The following is a 20,432-nucleotide window of genomic DNA, read 5'->3' on the forward strand; positions in this document are numbered from 1 at the left end:
TGTATAGACATGAGGTGAGCCCATGCAGGGTGGAAAGGACAGGGTATGGCTCTGCATCCCCATCTTCATAGAGGGAGGAGGAGCACCCAAAGGTTGACCTCTGACTGTTTGACCCACAGAGACGGATCAAAACCAGGATGAGTGGCACATGCTTTAGTAGCGTAAGCTTAGGTCAGCTCCCCATAGAGCTTGATGCATTTGCACCCTTTAATTCTAAACCCTAAAGCCCCCTGCCTGCCTGGCTCTCTGCAGGTTTAGCCAGGATCTGATGGGCAGATTTGACTGTGTTCAGGGAGCTGTCCAAGGTCCTGCCCTCCAGTGGAGCTGAAAATACAACAGGGCTGCCCTGGTCCCTGTACTGCAGCCTGGTGTTGAAGGCTGACTATGCATTGGAAAGCCAAAGAGATGTGTGGCCCATTCCTATGCATGTGTTTATATGGATGTTCGCTGTTTTGTCCCATTTCTGTGCTGTTCGACTGTCTCTGCACTGTTTTGGACCATTGACTCTGGCTGGTTAGACCAACAGTATTTCTGGAGATATCGAACTCCTGAAGGCAGGAGGTGGGGCTGGGGGGTGCAAGACAGAATAGAACAACAGGGATAGTGGAGAGAGAAGCTCCTGTGTTGCCTCCGTGTTGCCTCGCTGCTATTAATCAGAAAGCCATTTGTGATGCTGCATTAAACCCTCCGATGTCTAAAAGGTGATAAATGATGATTACCTGGGGGAAATCGATGATGATCGCCACACTATTAATGGTCCCTCTGCAGAAAAAGCATCCGTTGATGTACAAATCTGGAAAGACGCACTGGCAGAGAACTAGGGCTAATTTAGGACTAGCTTCATGTCATCTGATTAATTGAATCATTGTGGAGGAAAAGTTATCTCAGAGATTCTTGTTTCTGGTGTGATTCGCAAACATGTTTCTTGTTTCCCTCTCTGGTCACATAAATAAGCAAAATCACCGATCCCATCCAGTTGACATGAAACAAACATATAGAAAATTGCCAACTCAGTTTGAGGCATTTTTTATTCACCTAGCCCCAAGATTCCAGAAAACAATTCCATCTAAAAAAAAACTGTTGATATACGACTATGGCTTAGCCACTTCAGAGTTGAATCTTGACTCTCTCCTCACCTCTCGTCTACAGCCCCCTCCTTGGGCCAGGGTCAAGGAGAGGCCACAAGCTCAGTGATGCCGGTTCCCCGGTAGGCCTTTGTGTCAAAGTCCCTCATGACCTCTCCTCTGGGATAAAATGTATATGTCACTAGAAATGAATGTCCCACTCCTGGTGGCACTCACATAAAGAAGTCATCATGTGTGTGTGAACAGGCCTCAATGCTGGTGTGTGTGCGCATGCATGTGGGCGCGTGTGTGTGTGTGTGTGTGAGAGTGTGATCAGGTGTGGCAGCACGGGACTCACAAAGTGGTCTTCACTTATGCATGAGGTGACAGCATTCCAGATGATCTCTGTTTCAATTTTCAATGTGAGATTACAGCAGGCATGACACCTGCTGCAGCACCTGATGAGAAGGCCATGCACTCATAAACATTTATATATATAGTTGTTCATCTATATGTTAGTGTCTCTCGATATTGGCTTGTTTGCCTTGCAATGATTGTTTTCATACCATTTTTGTTTGCTAAAGTAAAGGATGACAATTTAAGCCATGACTTGGGCAACAGTCATAGTATAGCACGCTGACTGATTACACTCAGCCCAATTACCCTACTACTATCTGGAGTGCATGCTCTGTCAAGAATCAAATGACTAAATTGTCATTTTAACATGTAACAGCCTATAGCACTGGTGTGGGTCTCATCTGTGTCTAGTTTGTCTGCTGATGAACAGGGTAAGAGGCAGAGTGCCTGAGACTGATTGGGAAGGGATGGGGATAGAGGTGGTGGTGGTGAAGGGGAGGGATGGGGATAGAGGTGGTGGTGGTGAAGGGGAGGGATGGGGATAGAGGTGGTGGTGGTGAAGGGGAGGGATGGGGATAGAGGTGGTGGTGGTGAAGGGGAGGGATGGGGATAGAGGTGGTGGTGGTGAAGGGGAGGGATGGGGATAGAGGTGGTGGTGGTGAAGGGGAGGGATGGGGATAGAGGTGGTGGTTGTGAAGGGGAGGGATAGAGGTGGTGGTGGTGAAGGGGAGGGCGGTTGAGGAACTCGTCGTTCTTCTGCAAAGCAATCATAGGCTCGAGCTCAGAAGAAAGATGGAGCGAGCACGTGTCTGTGTGTGAGAGAAAGAGAGGGAGAGGAGAGGGAGCGGTGGCAGGCAATAAAGTGCCCCATCAATCTGCTAAATGAGTGTCCTTCCTAACACAGGCTACTGTAGGAAAGGCAGCATGCTCCATGTTCATCACTCACCACTTCAGCTCTCATCCACTCTCTTATAGTCTCCTCCACTCTCTTTCATCCCTTCACTTCCTTACATGTCCAGTGAATCATTTAACACACTTCTCTTGTCATGTCAGCCTATCAATTAGTCACACTTTTAAGTCGCATCTTTAAATGACCTTTAAAATGTTAATGCTTTTGACAAAAAGAGAGTTTAAAATTGGGCCAGCTGTATGTGTAGTGAGTATTGTAACCGCACCGTTTTTTTAGTAAGAATCAACATTCAAATATTTATGAAATACATGGGCCCGCTTCGCCCTTACAGTCCACACAATAGATAATAGACAATAGCAGATGAAAAGAGAGTTTGTGTTTGGATGTTCCAGATTAGTGTCACTCACAGACAATGGATTTTTGAACCCATAGCGGGCCCTGAATGGGAGCTGTGGCTGTGGTATCAGGTGGTGTCTCAACATGTCACATAAACATCATCTTCAACCTGCTTTCTGTAATTATACTGTACAAGTGAAAGGGTAGTGCTCATAGCTGTAACTGTTTATTACGGTACCAATGTCAGGCTTGGAAGAAGGTGAGCTGAAGGAGTGAATACAGTGTTGAGAACGTTCATTTTGCTGAACAAGCATGGAAGCGGCAAAATATAATTTACTTGAGTACTTTGTCACTCCCACTGATTGTCCAGTTGAAAGGTCCAAACCCCTCCTCTCACCTGACAGAGCACTAGTACTGTACTCATGGTGAACCTTAGACTAGAGAGGACACTGAGGACTGTGGAATGAAATCTCTTTTGACATCTCACTTTCCATCTCCTGCGGAGATGTCACTTTGATAATTCCATTCAACTCGGCAGTCAGTCAAAGCATACAAAGAACCTCTATTACTTCTGAGATTCTAAAATCACCACTCACTTATTGTTGGTCCCCTGTGTTTCCTCTCTGTTCTCTAGGCTCGTCGAGAGATACTCTGCCCATAAGTCAGAAAAGGGCAGATAGGTCGTTTTCCTTTTGGGTTAATCAAGTAAAGGTAAATCAAGTGTAAAGAAAAAATTACTGAATAATAGCTGAATAAATTGTCATTTCTACTTTGTAGCAGTACATATCAACAGGCCACATATTCCTCCATTAGCCCTCTGTCCTATCAGAACTGCTGTGTAATGCTTACTCTGCTGATTACAGGCCAACTCTGTGCAGGAACACAAGCTGCATAAAGAGCAGAATGCCCCCTGCTTGTCCTGCACCTAGCTAGCCAGAGTGTAATAGCTCTGAGAGTGATCCTAGCGAGGCGCTCAATATGACAAGTATTCAGAGCTATGCTATGCTCGGATCTGCGCTCTGTCCTACAGCCCCGCTGGGATGTCCTTTCACTTTCCTCAAAGCTGCATTCCTGGAACGTCTGACAAGCCAGGCCTGTGGTCACCTTACATTGCACTTCACCACTGGATGCTAGCTGTCATGAGCAGTCAGGCTCGCAGTGATGATGCTCTTGTCCCCAAGGGCCACAGGCTATTCCAGGGGCCATGGACACCCCTGCCAAGTCACAGTGAGAGATATCAAGTTTATTATGACTTTGGAACTGAGCTGTGATTGATTTGTTTAGGCTATTGTATTCTATTGTATTCTATTGTACTCTATTGTATTCATTTATATTCCTTTCCTATTTTTGGATCCTCAACTGAGGCATAATGGTGGTTAAGTATGCACATCCTCTACTGTGTTGTAAGCCTGGAGTGTTGGCACGCACATTTCAGCCTGTAATGGGGAATAAAGTGGAGTCAAGCTGCTGTTTTGTGTGGAAACGCTGTGGTACTGTAGGGCTAGGCACAGCGCACAGGCACAGCCATGGTGAGGGTGATGGCTGCTGGCGTGTTGGGGGATTTGTTAACAGGCTTCCTCCTCTGCTGCCTGTGATGGAGCTCTGTGGTGGAGCTCTGCGGTGGAGCTCTGCGGTGGAGCTCTGTGGTGGAGCTCTGCGGTGGAGCTCTGCGGTGGAGCTCTGCGGTGGAGTTTTGTGGTGGATCTCTGCGGTGGAGCTCTGCGGTGGAGCTCTGCGGTGGAGTTTTGTGGTGGAGCTCTGCGGTGGAGCTCTGCTGTGGAGCTCTGCGGTGGAGCTCTGCGGTGGAGTGTTGTGGTGGAGCTCTGCGGTGGAGTTTTGTGGTGGAACTCTGCGGTGGAGCTCTGCTGTGGAGCTCTGAGGTGGAGCTCTGCGGTGGAGTTTTGTGGTGGAGCTCTGCGGTGGAGTTTTGTGGTGGAGCTCTGCGGTGGAGCTCTGCGGTGGAGTTCTGCGGTGGAGCTCTGAGGTGGAGCTCTGCGGTGGAGCTTTGTGGTGGAGCTCTGTGGTGGGACCCTCATTAAGAACACACCGTTTAATACAAGGATAGGAGATGGGGACTAAACCTCCATTCATACTGTATGAGGGTTGTGTTTTGATCTCCAACTAGAAGAATGACTGATCTTATTCCTGGCTGCTTATATCTTATATATTGTACTTGCTCCAGTGGATTTGTTTTGTCTCTTCACACCCAGACACATGCCTTGACCACACATGCACCAGAGGAGGGGTTGTTCTCATGAACAGTGCTCTATGATGGGGGGTCAGTCAAGTAGAGGTCTACCAGTCATTATCATCAGCTCTACAGAAGCCTGATAATGGCCATTCATTTGGATCAAATGTGTTGGTCTACACCATGCTGTGGGTGGGAAGTCTGATAGTGCTGTGCTACCCTGTAAGGGTAGCAGCTCCACTCAACCCTTCTGCCTGCTCTGTCTCTGTCATTGATCCAGATCTCAGAGCTTTATTTCCTCCCTGCTCTTCTGTCAGCTCCTCCACCTCACTGCACAGAAATGCTGGCGCTGGCAGTGACATCATCGAGACAGGGTGTGAAAGCCAGGTGTTGGAACGATCCTGCTGTATGCGATGGCATTCAGGGTCACGTAGCATGAGTCATACACAGCATCGTATTGTATTGGAGTACATCTCTACTGGTGTAACTATTGTAGTAAAGTCCTTCTTGTCACAGGCTGACGTTTAGCACAAGCTATTTCTCCTTCCACCCAGTTGCAGTGGAACAATATGTTAGCCTGTTGTGATTACAATGGAACAATGTGTTTGAACTGTAATTGCAATGTTATTGCAGAGATGTAAGAGAGGTATAGTATTGATGTTCCAATTAAGTGTGATGCAAAATCCATCATTATCTAATATTGTCTCCTGTAATTAGATATAGGTTATGGCTTGACCCTGGCGTAACCTTTACAACATCTCATCAGTTAGCTCGCTGTTGTAACCAGAGGCTCTGGATCAACTGACAAGACCATCGTTCTGGTGCCCTCTGCTCCTTTCAGCCTGACCAGCTGCTGCTGAGACCTGCCTGCCCTGGCCTACCATGCCCTGCTTTGCCCTGCTTAGCTGGGGTCTGGACAGAAGCACCAGAGCCCTTGATCCAGCCAGGCCAGCCTAATCCTTTTACACAAGGGGCAGCAAAACGCCATATTAATTTAATCTTGTTTCTCATGCCTGGGCCAATTGGGCAGGCTGGGGCCAGCTGCCGTGTGGCTAACCTGATCTGGCCCTGGAGGATTTACACAGGGGCCAGGGTTGCTGCCTCCACCGCTGGTAAATTCTCTTAATGGAAGAGCATGGAGATGGAAGCTCTTTTACTGTATGGAGATATCACTTCATTTGATGTAAATGTTGCACATTCAGTTAGTCCTCAGGCTGCTGCGTCACTGTGTGTAAGCCAGTGCATGACTAATATCTAGTGATTTGGTGGAGCATTGGGTTTAGGATGTAATGCCAGTGGAATAGGGACCATTCCTCTGTCTGCTGGTGAGAAGAGGGTGTACCAGTGGTCACTTTAATGAGTAATGAACTAAGTCATCAAACCAGCCACATCCTTATTCACCTCATTAATAAGACAATGCAATTTCATGGAGGGAGTGGACGGAAGAGATAAGTCACATTACTCATTTTGGTGTGTGTGTGTGTGTGTGTGTGTGTGTGTGTGTGTCGTGGAGTGTGTGCCATCTGATTATAGAATTGAAGGTCACTGCCCTCCCCCATCTTGGAGGAAGTCCAATCCTCTGGGAGGGTCAGTTGCAATTGGATGAGATAAATCAGGCATGGCATCACAATCAAACAGACAGATTTAATCCACCAAGCACAGAATTAACCCAAATAGTTTGCAAAATGGGTTAGAGATGCATAGTGGCCCATTGAGATGTTGTACAAGGCCCAACGCCAGACAGCAGCTTAGTTAGAGACTCCGGCCATTGTTCCACAGAGCGTTTGTGCTCTTTCCTTCTCCTTGTTCTCTGGAGATCCTCCTGGCTGCTCTTCCAGAGCAGAATGGAGCGCCTCTCCTCTGAGCTCCAGCCCCAGGGACTCTTAAACTCTGACAGAATTCTAAATGAGCACTGGCGGGAGATTCGCCCTGCCTGCTACTAACCAATAGCATGCAATCCCTCCCGGGGGCCGTGTTCACACACACGTCGGGCCCACTGTATGGCTAGCGGGTTTCACTAGTGTAGACATTCAGCCCTGCCCGTTTAGCATGCCTCTCACAGCAGCACATGACTGCCGAGGTGAACCCATGTGACTGCCTATCGAGCGCTGTGTGTCTCGTTTCGCTTGAGACCATTAGGGTGTCAGCGTCATTTTGTGTTGAGGTGGTGGTCACAGTTCAGAACTCTGTCTGACTGCAGCCTGGCCTCATTCTGGGCTGCTCTGTGGGGTCCGTACAGCTGTCAGTGATCACACTACAAACACACACCACCCACCACTCCAGACAACAGGAGGTCCAGCCTACTGTCCTACCATCATTCGGTTTTGGTAAAAAATAGCCACGCATTTGAAATCGATGTATTTAAGACATTGTTTAATCTCGGGCAAGCGAGATCCTTCTTACTTCTCCCACAAGCCTTTGTTCTTACTTGGCGGGAAATGAGCGACAACTCTTCTAAACTCAGACCCGTGTTTTAATTTCTTCGCCTCATATAAAGCCTGTCAGTGTTAACCCATGCGTGCGGCCCAGTGGCATGCACATACTCAACTGCACTATGTGCAATCTTAAATTGGATTTTTGTAGTCAGGCAAGGCTAAGGAGAATGAGAGGCATCCGAGCAGGAGAGAAGGAGACCCAGCAGCAGTGCTGGGAGGAAGGGGGCCTAAGGGGAACGCAGTCTCTCTCTCTCTCTCTCTCTCTCTCTCTCTCTCTCTCTCTCTCTCTCTCTCTCTCTCTCTCTCTCTCTCTCTCTCTCTCTCTCCTTCTCTCTCTCTCTCCTTCTCTCTCTCTCCCTTCCTCTCTCTCCCTCTCTCTCTATCTCTTTCCCTCTCTCTCTCTCTCTCTCTCTCTCTCTAATTACACTGTGTGCAGTGGCGAACGAGTGAAAGCAGCACACGGGGACTGCTTTTAATGGGAATAAGCGTTGATGAACGTCCTACAAATGACAAACGCTACCAGCCCTGAATATTTCAGCAGGCGGACCATTTTAATGCCGAAGCTTCCACACGATGAACAATGAGAGCCCACGGCTTTGCATGCCGAAGTGTGTGCAGTGCCCCGACCCAGTCCCCACAGTTCCCAGGGAGAGGCAAGGCTGCCAAAGCTGAACCTATAGGCGGTGTTTTGAGAGAAGCTTCTGCCTGCTTGCTCACAGGGTTTTGTCTCTTGTCCCAGTCCAGGGAGAAAGAAACAGCTCACTGTTGTTGTCCTAATGCTTATATGGTAGGACGACAGACTGTTTCTGTTTCTATATTGATTAACATTTATGAGTAGGCCATGAACTGTATACCTTTAGCTGCCCTGGTTTGTTAGGGACATATTAAATATAAGACCAGTGCACATGTATGTTCAGATGTTTGTCAGACTTAGAGGGAGCACACTCGACATGGGACTGATACATAAATCACTCTATACGTATATTGTAGAAGGTTGAGTATTATCTTCCATATCCAAGAATATCACTGCAGTACCCTTAACGGAACCAAACACCACCCTCTTTTGTCTCGTATTTACTTCAGTCTGGACATCTCTTTTGATTGTCGCAGTGGGTATAAAACGGTATGTTTCAGAGACAGGGTCTCCTAGGGAGAGAGTGATTCTGTGTTGTGTAAGAGTGTTGTTATGTGCTGTTTTGTCACCCTCAGTTCACTCAGGGCCTACTCAGCCTCGAATACTGGAAGAGCAGAAACATCTCCACCCTCCCAGGCTATATTTGTTGTTGTCTGCTCACTATGTCGATCAGACAGTGATGTGCTCTTCCTTGTGGACTGCCCATCTCATATTTCCCCATCTCTAAATCCTAATTGATTAGTCTTGATTAGTCCCAGCTTGATCTGAGCTGGGCTGTTCACCCCCAGACCACACACAAACACACCCACACCCACGTACAGATGCACAGAGGCAAAAAACAGGGCTGGCTGTAACTACAGGAATCAGTTATGATATAATGTTGTTACTGAAACAGACCACTAGGAGTCATCAAGCCAGACAATGGGAGTAATGAACTGTGTGCTCTTATGTAAAGTGTCAGTCCTGTGAGGATGAAAAAGGACCTTCAGGAGTTTAGAAAGCCATGACGTAAAATGCCTTTGAGAACAGTGACTTTGTGAGCAAATTCCAATAAATGTGTGAGTGCTAAAGCCACTCAGACACAACATATGATCCTAAACAAGCATGAAGATATGCTACGGTGCTAATAGTTGGTGGGAAACAGTGGATGATAGACAGATGGAAAGAGAAAGGTGATTATTGAGGGAGACTTCTAAAGCCAATACCCAGCAGCTGTCTTTTCACCCCTGAACAAGGAGACAGTTCTAAATCGATCCAAACCTCCCTCCTCAATCCCTCCTCTCTCCACTCCTCTTCACTCCTTCCTCCTCTCATCTCTCCCTCCTCCCTTCTTCCTCTTCCTTTCTCTGTTCTCTCCCTCCTCCCTTCTACAGTTTCCCTCTTCCCCCCTTACTCTCTCATCTCATCATCAGAGGCTAAAGGGAAAGTACACTGCCAGTGAAGACATTTATTACAGTGCTGGTTGGTGGTGCTATGGGAATTGTCCAGCCCCTGGCTCTTCTGCTTAGCAGAGCTCTTGAAACAGGTGGTTGGTGTGCTGTATGTCAGTGCAGTGTGGTATGTTTAGACACTAACCCAGAGACCTGACTAAAGGAACCAGTGATACCCTAGGCCAAAATGAGCATGTTCTAGACGAGTTTATGCAAATTAACCTACTTCACTGAATATAATAGTCTGTTGTCAGAGACGAACCCTGCCATGTGCATAAGCAAGCAATGTTAAACCTTTATGGCTGGCTTTATGGCATTCAGCCATCCGGTCATCATCATCCTTATCATGTCACATGTCATTTACTGCTCTGTTCAGTGCTAATCTAATCTATCACGCGCGGCCCTGAAACAACCAACGGTGAAGGTGGTTACAGTGTAAAAGAGAGTTAGATCGAGTGATAGGACTCCTCAGACTGCGCTAATTCTTCTGTCTCTGTCTTAGATGTGTTTCCACCCAGTAAGGGACAGACCAGAGCCAATTAGCACTCTGCTAACCCAGAGGAGCTGGCACAGCGCTGACGTTCATCACCTAGCTCTTATTCCTGCCGGCATGCTGCCAACTGTGATGGGCGGCCAGAGGAATGCCACTCCTCTTTGTGCTGATTTAGATCAGATGCTTCGTCCAAGAGACCAGCGTTAAATTGCACATATTTGACTACATGTCCACCGCTCTCTTTTATCTTACTTCCACCTAATGAACTCACGTTGAAGCTCTTTTGAGTCTGTGCAGGAAGGCATTGGCTCAAAAATGCATATTCTAAACTAATATGACCGCAAAGCCTGAGTATCCTATGATGTCGTAGTCATTGTGTGCATGCTCTGTCTTCTGGAACCCTCTGTTGCAGTCACGTTCAACAACAAGCCAAATAGGATAATTGAAAAAGACCACCCTGCACATATGTTCTGCAACCTTTCAACCTTTCATCTGAGCTAGGCATGGCTTACCATTTGTGTCGTTTTTCATCAAAGGGTAGAAATACACGCAATCGTTGTCTTCCCTGAGCTTCACAATCTTGTCGGAGATAGAGCTGAGGCTGGTTTGAATATAAAAGGTTTGTCTGATAAAAAAATCTTATTTATCCTATTAAATAATTATCAGCGAGAGGAATGTGAGTCGATGCAGAACTAACAGGGATACTGTATGCAGAGACCAGGAATAAGAGCGCTTTCATTTGATGTTCCTTTTTAGATTATATACAGCATGGAGGTGAAACCAGATCAGACCAGCTCTACATTGTCATGTTCTGTAGAGTTATGTCGCACCAACCCAGCAATGCTGGCACACACTTCTCCCACTGCAAGTGGCAGGCAAAAGCATCGCTGAGCTGGCAGTGACTTTACCATGTTCTTTGTTACATTCCTTCTGTCCCCTTTTCTTTCTCTAGCTCTGTCACACATCAAGTACACACACACACATACCACTTGCTGAAAAATGGCGTACAGTGCTTTTGTCACTCATGTAGTGCTTTACATCTTCTTTACCTCAGCAGCTCCCATAGCACTCCAACTGAGCCTCTGTTCCCCCACTGTGTGTGTGAACGGGTGGCAGGTATTTAACAGTAAACTGAGCCCAGGAGAGCCTTCACTTCATAATTACCTCTGGACCTGTTTCCGAGCTTCTATAGACCGACGGGCTAAACCTGCCATGGGAATGCACAGGCCCAAGACTGCATTTCTCACCTTGTCCCCTACAAAGCTGTGTGTGTGTGTGTTTGTATGTGGCCAGTGTGTGTGTTCGTATTTGTGTTTCCAGCCCCTGTGGATGAATTACAGCAGCCTATATTGCTGTAAACCCTGGTGTATTTGTCAGCGTACGGCTCTGCTTGGCCAGGGACTCTGACTGAGATAAGTGGCTGAGCTCATACAGTAAAGAGAGTACTGGAGAATGGATAGAGAAAACAAACCTGATGTTGTGGAAATGAAATGTGTGCACTCCATGGCCATGCTCTGCTCCTTGCCAGGATTTCAAACTGGATGGATCAGGCTGTCGGGTGACTCAGTGAGCACCTGTGTAATTCTACTGTTATCATCTGTTCTATTGCCTTGTAAAATGTACCTTCAGTGTGGTATTGTAGAAACAGTGCTAATATTTACGTAATTTTAACACTTTACTATAACCGCGGATATAATGTTTACAAGGCTTATTATGCAGTACCCCCAGCTCAGCATTGCAGTTGCCCTACAGGTTGCTTCTTCCCGATGCTGCAACTGTGTGCTATAGCTGCATGCATGAGCCTGTTCCTTGTAAGTTGGGGACAGTCTATATAGACAATAAACTAACAGAGACAGCCCTTCAATACAAGCTTACACAGTTGCTGTGGAAACCCTATCCGTATCGACAGGCAGGCTGCATGGGGCTTGTCTGTGTCTGGGGAGGACGGAGAATACAGCCTCCGCTCAACACAGCTTCACGGCCGACCTGGTCCAGACTGGGGGCTGTCTGATGTCACAGCATTCAGCGCCGTCCAACCAGAAGCTTCCACCGCTGCTCACACCTAACTAATCCCACATGCTGTCCCCCGAGCTAGCCATCGTCCTCATCTCCGCCACGCTGAGTGTGAGGCAACCGTCAGGAGGGGAGGACATTCTAATGACATTCAAAACAGCTCCTCCTCCAGATGAAGGAGACTGTGGATGCTGTCTGCATTTGAGCAGAAGTGGGTGTCTGTGATGTGGACCCCGGTCCGTTTTAGCAGGGTTAGCATGGCTGTCCCCTCCATCGGTGCAGGTCTGGGCACATGCAATGTGTCAGATACTGCAGCCCTCAGCTCAAAACCAGCACTTTCGAACACAGGCAACCTGGGAGGTTGTACTTTGATAGTAACATATTATATATGTTTATATTTTTGAAGTTAATTGTAGACTTAAACAATCACCCTCTTTTGGTTGTTTTGGATAAAAATGTCTGCCAAATGAACACATATTATATAATCACGATACGTTCACGTCCTGTCATATTCTATCAGACATTCATTTGGTGCATTCATATGCATTCATATTGCGACTAAACACTCAAACACAGATGGGTTATTTTAATTTTGTACAGTGCATCAACAGAGAGGGGCGGTCATTTTGATTAGTGGGGGATTCTCCTCAGCTTTGGGACACTATCATCTTATGCAATCATGTCCTATTCTACACTGTCACTGGGCTGCTCTATAGCTCCACCTGGTGATCGAAATAAGTCCACCCCTCTGAGTCTGCACTTTCTGGTCATGGTCCAGAACAAGGCTTCAGCTGGAGAGTGAGACCAAAAAGCCTGTATTAGAGCGTGACACAGAACAACTTTGTATACTAGAGCCAACCTTCTGTCTTTTCTACTTACCGGTAGTGCTGCATTTCTAGGAGGTCCAAGGACGATGTTAATGAGCTACTCCAATGTCTTCATTAACTTAAGTGGATTTGTGGATCTCTCTGTCTCCAAGGCCTCATATTGTACACTGACGACTGTTTTACTGCCAGTTTGTACTGCTTAAGCATACTCTCTGTGAAAGGAGCTAACAGTTGAGGACCGATGAAATCACCAAGATAAAACGGTAACATACAGTATATTGACTGTAGCAATAATCAATGTCCAGCATGTGAATCCTACGACAGTGCAGTTTTACCGTTACATGTTTAAGCTCTTTCATATTCAGTGTTTGTGCTCAAATACACATTAAAATGATATGTGTTGATATGTGTTATGTGATTGCTGTACAATCCGTAGCCTAACTGAAATGTGTATCTATAAGGAAAATATATTCTCAGTATGAGGTCATATACAAGAGAACCCTATGTTTGATAGATATTGTTTTTGTTGTATTGCAGGGTGAGCAATCCAGGGCTGTAGAGCCATCCTGAAAAGAGACATGTTCTAAGGGCGACAGTGTGGCTATCCGTAATGAAAGGGTTAGGAGCCAACCGCAGTCGTCACCTGTCTGACTCCTGTGAGCCCTCAGCAGGCTCCCAGAAGCCCCTCTACCCTCTGACATCCGACCCCCACGGCTTCCTGCTGAGCCCCACCATGAACCATTATGGCACTCTGGACCCCCACATGCACCACTTTCCCCCGCCAAACCACTCCTTACCCCCAGACTGCCTGCTGCCCCTCAACCAGATGTCTAACAGCAGCACCTTCCCCCGCCTGCACTTTAGCTCCCAGGCAGAGCGCGAGCAGGGGGACTGCTCCCAGGGCTGCATGGTGCCTGGTGGGGCTGGGGCAGGGAGCAGCAGGGCTGGCACTCTGTCCAACTCAATGTCTATGGGTATGGGTCTAGGCCTCGGCCTCAGTGGAGCCCCCATGATCACCAGTGGCTCAGCCACCATCTCCTCTGCAGGCGCAGCCAAGATGAACCGGCTGCCCTCCAACCTGCTGGACCAGCTGGAGAGACACCTGCCTCTGCAGCGAGACGGCTTCAGCACGCTGCAGTTCCACCGCGGCCGCGTGTCCAAGCAGCGCAGTGAGAGCCCTGGACGCATACGCCACCTGGTTAACTCTGTTCAGAAGCTTTTTGCCAAATCCCAGTCTCTGGAGAGCTCGGCGGTCAAAGGCAGCACGAACGGGCGCTCTGCAGGAGGAGGGGTGGGAGGAACGGTGGGGGGTGGGGAGGACGGGACCAGACAGACCCGCAGGAGCAAGAGCAAGGACAGGGCTAAGACTGAGGGGACAAGGCAAAGACCCCGGCCAAATGCTCTGGGACTATGGAGCTCTGATGACACCCTGGACAGTGACACTATTAAAGCTGGGACTATTGCCGTGGGCTACCGCAACCCCTTGAGCATGATGACTCTGGGCAGGGCAGTGTCGGACAGCCAGGCCCCACCGAGGCATGTCCCACAAGGATATCATACCATTTCCGCCCACACCCTCAAGACCTCCAAGAGCAGCAGTGACCTCAAGTACTTAGCCTGTCCCTCTGCGCTGATGGGCACGCGGGGAGAGGAGGGTGGAGGCAGGGAGGCAACGCTTGTGAAGAGGGGCTCCTGGTCCACGCTCACCCTCAGTCAGGCCAGGCAAGTTATACAGAAGGGCTCAGCTACAGTCAACAGGACACTGCTGTCCAAGTCCAAATCATGTCACCAGGACCTGGCATGTCAATACCTCCAGGTAGGAGAGACTGTGAGTATTTACAAAAGCACTTCTAATTTTTTAGAGTTTGGATCAACATAATCTCAGTTTCTTCCTAAACTGGTATTTAGATTCAATTGACCCAAAACGTCATGAGCCATGAAGCCTTTCACCACGTTTACATACCTTACAAATTACTACCCTCCATTATTTAGTTGTATATATTTAAAATGTAGGCTGAAGGTGAGATGATAAAGTCTTACCCAGGTGTGTGTGTTCAGACTGGCCTTGCCAATCAGAGGTGTGTGTGTGGATGCTGTAGGTGCCGCTGGGGGACTGGAGTGCCACTCTGAGCCGGGGCCGTCCTGGTGGCACCGAGATCCCCTGTCGGAGGATGCGCAGCGGCAGCTATGTGAAGGCCATGGGGGACCTAGAGGACAGCGAGGACTCGGAGGGCAGCCCCAAACCCTCACCTAAGAGCGCTGCCCGTCGCCAGAGCTACCTGAAGGCTACTCAGCAGTCTCTGAGTGAGCAGCAGCCGCCCCCACCGCCACGAAAGTGAGTCACTCAAACAGTAACAAGCATGCTCACCGTACTAGAATGGAAAACAATGCTAAGGCGGATTCATTCTCATGGATCTGTCATCGACAGGCGGGTAAATCTGCCTCTCGTGGCAAGAATCAAAGTTGTCACCACCAGTGGACAGCAGGTGGCAGCATCCTGTCATCTGTGTCTATTGTCCATGTTGTTGAACCTAACAATTATTAAGCTTGACAAATACACCTCTCCTGTCCTGTCTTTCGAAAGAAAAACTAAACAAATATATTTATATTTAGACAAAAAGAATAAACATAAGGGAAGCTCCCTTCTAACCAAGGATACTGTCTCAAAAGATACATATGACGTTACAAGGTGAAAACGATTTTGTAATGTGCTTTGGTACTCCCTGGCCTCCCGTCCACCCACACGGACAGGCCCCGTGGCTACGCCCTCATGCAGAAGGACTTTGGGGTTCTGTGGTCTCCACTGCAGAATGCATGCTCAATGCAGCATCTGAGGTCAGTGCCACCCAGAAGGAGGCAGCTCGACCCTCCTCTCACAGTGCCCCCCCCTGTCACTGCTACATCTCTCTAACCTGCCCAGTGCTTTGTCTCCCTGCCCCTGTACTAGCAGGGGCTCAGTGATGTGTTACTGCTCCGGTTACTAAGCCACCCCCCTCACTTCTCACCTCCCCGTCCTCGTCCCTCCCTACACACTCTGCCACTAACAGGTACTTTTTCCACTCAGAACAGAGGAAACATATCTATTTAGATTTGTAATCTGAAAACAAATACAATCAATTCTGCTATTTAATTGTTTTTATTTCAAATTAATGATTCAGTGTTTCCTCTGTGCTGTCATTTTGAACCCAACACAAGCTGCTGTTCCTCCCATATCACTGGCATTTGATTTATTTAAATCACAAGGCCATTATACTGTGATTCAAAGGTAGATGAGAACTAAAAGATGAATCATTTGTCTTTCTCACATGCATCTCACTGCTTTGGGGTGACTAAAACTCTTAACTGCCCTCACAGCTGTCTCCCATCCCTGAGAGAGTTGGCCAGCAACCGAAGCCTGGACAACCTGGACTGCCTAGTGACCCCAGGGGAGCCTACTGTGCACCACTGGGACAGAGACTTCAACCAAAGCTTTGTCACACTGGGCAGAGGCATGGGCTGTGGGCAGGTGTGTACCCTCCCACCACAGTCTCACAGTTTTAGCAAAATGCTATTTCCATAAGTGTTTCCATGTTTGTTTCTCAAGCAAAATCTACAGTACATTACATGCACAGGATGTATTTTCATATTTGTATTACAGTTTACCACAGAACAACAGACAGAAACAAGATCACATTTCAAATATTTAAATGGAAATAATTTTACAGATAAAGAATGGCCTGAGACCTCAGAAAGACTGTCATAAATACCCCAAACATGGTACAGACAGGAGCCAGTGGGATGTCTAAATGGAGAAAGCCAGGATAATCTTTCTATGATAGAACATTTCAGATTATGTGTGTGGTGAAATGTTGGTTGGTTAAATATGGAGTAAGCCTGCAGAAACAGGAAAGGAAAATATGCTTGACATTTAAGTTTAATATGACATTAAACTGGAACATTTGGTCCAATCTAATCCTGAGGAGGTTCTGTTTGCAGCTAAGTCAGTAGACTCCAACTCACAAGCAGCCCGGACACTAGTGATACTAATGGATACTAATAGATGGCATCAAATTGTTGATGACAGCCATGGACTTGTTCTCCTGACCTCAGGAAGTACTTACTGTTTTCAAATGTAATGCTTAAAAGATTGAATTATGTTTAAATTGAGATGACAAAGCAATTAATGGTTTCACATAAGAGAGTATCGAAAGAAAGGTATCTGCATAGTATTTTTGATGGATCTATTGTAACTACAAATTCCAACACTGGTTTATCCCTGATGGAGTAAAGTTGTTCCACCATAGGATTCTACTGGATTTTCAATGGAGGTATACTTAGAGAATTTGAATATACAATGTTTTAAGACCATCTTCATATTGATGCTCTCTCCATGAGGGCTTTTCAGAGCAAAGTCAACAACAGATGACAAGGTGGGTAGGTTAGAAGTAGCAGGTGCTCTCTGACCTGCTGAAGACTTGACTGAAGACACCAGTCTCATGGAAATATTGCGGAAATATTGTCTCCAAAGGATACTATACCACTTGGTGATTCCAACAGTATGAAGGAACTGTATGTCCTCACACTACAGTGAAAGCTTGTCCCTTCAGGCTGAACAAACAGAAACTCTCCCTTTGCCGCTATCACCATAAAACCTCTCGCTCTTCCACCAAGTGCTAGACCTGGGATATGATAAGAGGCAGTTCATTCTGCCTCCAGTTCTCTGCTGCTGCTGTTCAAACAGTGAAAACGTCCTTTATCACAGCATGGAGAGGCTAAGTTGACTCAGATGGACAATCCTTTACAAGACTTCCTGGTTCCCGTCCCTTGACTGCGTGTAACCGTATGATTTGTTCTTGTTGAAGGATCTAACCTGAATTACCTTTAACCCGACGCCACTAAAGTAGCACGATGTAGAGTAGAGGGCACTTTAGGGGCTCTAATGCTTCTCAATAATTGCACTAGCTCCTGGCACCACAAAAACAGTGGCAAAAGCTGCTTGCTGAACACTGCAGAACCAGTTGGTGGTTTGCAGTTCACTGATTTTACTGCTGAAATTAAAACAAATTAGTGACAGAAATACATTTGCTATGATAAGTGCTCTAAATCAAAGTACAAAAAATCTTTCTTGAATTGTGTCATTATCCTTGGACCTATTTTCCATTGGAGACAGAGAACACATACTCTGGAGTTTGTTGGGTAAATCTAACAGCTCAGTAATATTATTCAACATCTGGTGTTGAGGGACACAGGACACTTCACACTCTGCCTTGATAACCCACACCCCTGCAGCATGCCTCGCCACCCCAAGCTGGCCATCACCTCCCCTCACAGACGGAGGGCTAGTAGTCGCATGATCGTCAGTCCTCGGCCTCAGCGAGTCAACCTGCACGTGTCCTTTCAGGTGTGTGGGCAGGGCTGTGGGCATGGCATGCCCTACTGTGAGGTGGAGTCCCAGGCGGTGGAGGCTCTGGACCTGCCCATGCCCACATGCTTCCGCTCCCGCAGCCACAGCTACCTGAGGGCCATCCAGGCTGGCTGCTCCCAGGACGAAGATACAGCCTCCGCAGACTCAGACTCACCACCGCCCACCACCACAGGCTGCACCTACTCCTCCAGCACCAGTGAGTACTAATCTGGAGATGGATGGCTAGAGCACGTCAGACAAAGACAAATTACAGCTATTTCACATTAGTCACTTCTTCTGACTCTGGCCTTATGTAGCTACTTCATTTGAATAGTTTTGTCTGGAATCATATCTTTCATCTCGTGAATTGCCTTCCTGGAATATTGTTAGCTCACAAAGCAGGTTTTACAATAAACATATTATGTAGTTGCCATTTTGTCCATATCTATATGCAAAGTGAGATGGAAATCAATGTGAGGGAACACATAACACACACACGTTTTCTATTTTCCCAATTGTAGGCTACCCAAAGGTAGGCTTTGTAGTCAGTTGCACTTTTGTGGTTTTTGTGTATTTGTTAAGGCTGATGAAAGGCCATCACCCATATGCAGGTAACAACTAACCCAGCGGAGCAAAAAGGGCTAACTTGAACTGCGTCTCACTGTGCTATTTTAATGCATGAATGCAGTCTTTACTGAACAAAAGAGCCGAGATACTAGACGAATTGCTCCAGGCTTGTGGGGTTGTTGTGGCTGTAGTTTAACTAGGAAGCCAACATTGGGAGGGAGGCTGGGGTTTTTGTTTAGGATAATTTGTAGGCATGCAAAGACAAAGTATCCGAGATGGAGCACGCACAGTGCAATCGATATTGTGCTGAGATCATTATGATACATTTGTGGAAGCATAGATACACGGGGATGGAGGATTTAGGACAATATGGGGGAGATAAGATATACATTTTGACTGTAGCCCATATGCTTGGTGTGACCGGAGCCTCTGCTCCTACTGAAAATACACCTTTTTTTTCTGCCGGCTTTTCATTTGATTGAAGACTTTATAATATAACATCGAGGATATATATAAAGTGTAACCAATCGGATTCGTGATCGATGAGATTGAAGACAACAGCCATCCAATAATATTGTAGATGGAAGCTGTCTTGAGAAGCTGGGCTCCAATCCTCTATTGTTAAGGGCGTGTACACACGATTCCTTTCTTCAACCAACGTTGTGAACTATCTACTGTAGTGGTGGTGGCACCATACCGTCTTCTCTTCTCCATCAATACAGCAAATAACGATTGAGCCGAGCATTTATTTTCTCATACCCATAACAGTAAGATTTAAGATTTTCTTTGCTTGTTTCTCTGTGTTTTGAAAATATCACTTTCCACAAAACGTTGCTTGCGGTTTCGTATTCGAGCTAACGTTGGTTAGCTAACCAACGTGGACCCGTCAGAGATTAGCTAGCCTAGACAGACCAGACAGTCCGGTGTTGTCTAGCAACGTAGCTGCTAGCTAATGATTTTGGACACCAGTAATCAAGACCCGACACTTTTTATTGAGAAGGAATTATATTTTAGAGGTAACGTTAGCTAGCAGGCTATGAAAGAAAGATTAACGTCAATGACCGCTAGCTAATCTAAATAAATACATTTGGTCCCGTAGTGCCAGTAGCTTTTCTAACCACGAAGCATACGGACTCCACTAGCCTGCTAACTGTCTGTCGTGTTGGTAATCACGTAACCTTACACTATCTCAGCTAACGCTAAGTTGCCCTGGTTGCAAGTTGGAAGCATTTTGTGTGTCATTTGTAGTCCTAGGTTTCTTCCTCATACTTGTTAAACGTGAAACAGACAGCAACAGTCATCATTAACGTGTGTTAGATACCGATTGAATGTCGTGAAGCGCAGCCTTTTTTGAGTTAGTGCTATCAAATCGTTGCTAGACCAATTCAGTGTGTGGATGCTATTCATCAAGCTTGTGCTTTTCAAGCTAGTAGTAGCTAGCTGGTTGTATACGCCCTGAGATTTCGTCTACTTAAATCAACTTATCCTCTGTCATGGGGTATGATTGGTATTTAGGTATGATTTGTCCTCGCCTGGTGTTGCCGCTTTAATCATATTCAGATTAACATGCTGGTGGGGCATAATCAAACTTTGGTCATGTCATATGTGGGGTGAGCTCTGTCTGTGGCACGTTGGATAGCTTTCTCCTGAGTCCGGTCTGTTGCGGTAAACACCTTTTGTGGCGTGCTTTTTCATTTACTTTTCTGATAGCAAAATACGTTGTTTACTTCACAACTTCATGTCAGTTGGAGTGCAGTTGCTATTTTGGGCACAGTCCCTTGAGGGGTCCCTCTGG

General features: G+C 46.9%; 1 protein-coding gene across 5 annotated transcripts in view; it reads left to right on the plus strand.

The window, feature by feature from the left end:
* dlgap4a (discs, large (Drosophila) homolog-associated protein 4a) overlaps positions 1-20,432 on the plus strand; it is a 43,468-nt gene that overhangs the window by 14,893 nt on the left and 8,143 nt on the right. For 2 of the 5 annotated variants that reach the window (XM_062459311.1, XM_062459312.1), the window contains exons 2-6: positions 13,225-14,503; positions 14,787-15,022; positions 15,439-15,522; positions 16,042-16,192; positions 18,068-18,287. In XM_062459311.1, coding sequence (XP_062315295.1) covers positions 13,298-14,503; positions 14,787-15,022; positions 15,439-15,522; positions 16,042-16,192; positions 18,068-18,287 — 1,897 coding nt within the window. In that variant the 5' untranslated portion in view covers positions 13,225-13,297. Of the gene's footprint in view, positions 1-13,224; positions 14,516-14,786; positions 15,023-15,438; positions 15,523-16,041; positions 16,193-18,067; positions 18,288-20,432 lie in introns of those variants that run through there. The other 3 variants (XM_062459313.1, XM_062459316.1, XM_062459315.1) reach the window with 2 other exon arrangements.

The sequence above is a fragment of the Osmerus eperlanus genome, chromosome 4, assembly GCF_963692335.1.
Source record: "Osmerus eperlanus chromosome 4, fOsmEpe2.1, whole genome shotgun sequence".
Lineage (NCBI taxonomy): Eukaryota > Metazoa > Chordata > Actinopteri > Osmeriformes > Osmeridae > Osmerus > Osmerus eperlanus.